Below are 799 nucleotides of genomic sequence, written 5' to 3' on the forward strand. Positions count from 1 at the left end.
ATAAGCTCCTCCTGCCATTGCATGTACTTTTTGGAAAGCCCATAGCAGCCACCAGTCAGAACACGAGCCACGTCAAAAGGCTTAAGAATATGACAGATCATAAATCTGAGACATGCTCAAATTGCAAAACAACATTGCTTTAATTAGTGAATCTTTGTCTGTAGCCTATGATTGGGAAAACAGAAAACAGATACCCAACACAGAATAACAAATAATCGCAAATTATTTTCAGCTATTGCTCTATGTCATCCCTTGTATGCAGAACTCACCTGTGTCATGTTCTTGTTGGGAGCTGACAACGGGCAGTCGGGGTCCGCGGGATTCAGGCAGGGGCGGTCCATATAGCCATGACCCACCTCTGCTTTGACCAGCATCTCCTCCCAGCTGTCCACCGGATACTTCAGCATCTTCAGCTCAGCAATGAATCCCATCGGATCAAAGTTGGTCCACTGCACTTGGTCTTTGCCACTATGGGAAAAAATAAACAATTTTATTGATGTGGCCTTAGGGGTTTACAGCATCAAATACAGTCTGATGAAGCACAATGGAATTTAATTGAACTCACTAATGCTGCATGTGTTTGATCAAAAATACTATTATGAAATACTATTACAATTTTAAATAATTATTTTCTATTTTAATATATTTTAATATGTAATTTATTCCTGCCATGGCAAAGCTGAATTTTCAGCAACGTTACTTCAGTCTTCAGCGTCACATGATCCTTCAGAAATCATCATAATTCTAATTCTAAGTGCTCAAGAAACATTTCTTACTATTATCAATGTTGAAAACAGTT

General features: G+C 38.8%; 1 protein-coding gene across 1 annotated transcript in view; it reads right to left on the reverse strand.

Moving 5' to 3' along the window:
• Positions 1-799, reverse strand: part of LOC107577223 (protein patched homolog 1-like) — a 9,372-nt gene that overhangs the window by 5,060 nt on the left and 3,513 nt on the right. The window contains exons 3-4 of the mRNA XM_016263323.1: positions 270-468; positions 16-80 (exon numbers count right to left, since the gene is read on the reverse strand). Coding sequence (XP_016118809.1) covers positions 16-80; positions 270-468 — 264 coding nt within the window. The remainder of the gene's footprint in view (positions 1-15; positions 81-269; positions 469-799) is intronic.

The sequence above is a fragment of the Sinocyclocheilus grahami genome, unplaced genomic scaffold (genome assembly GCF_001515645.1).
Source record: "Sinocyclocheilus grahami isolate Dianchi unplaced genomic scaffold, SAMN03320097.WGS_v1.1 scaffold5461.1, whole genome shotgun sequence".
In the NCBI taxonomy this organism is placed as follows: Eukaryota; Metazoa; Chordata; class Actinopteri; order Cypriniformes; family Cyprinidae; genus Sinocyclocheilus; species Sinocyclocheilus grahami.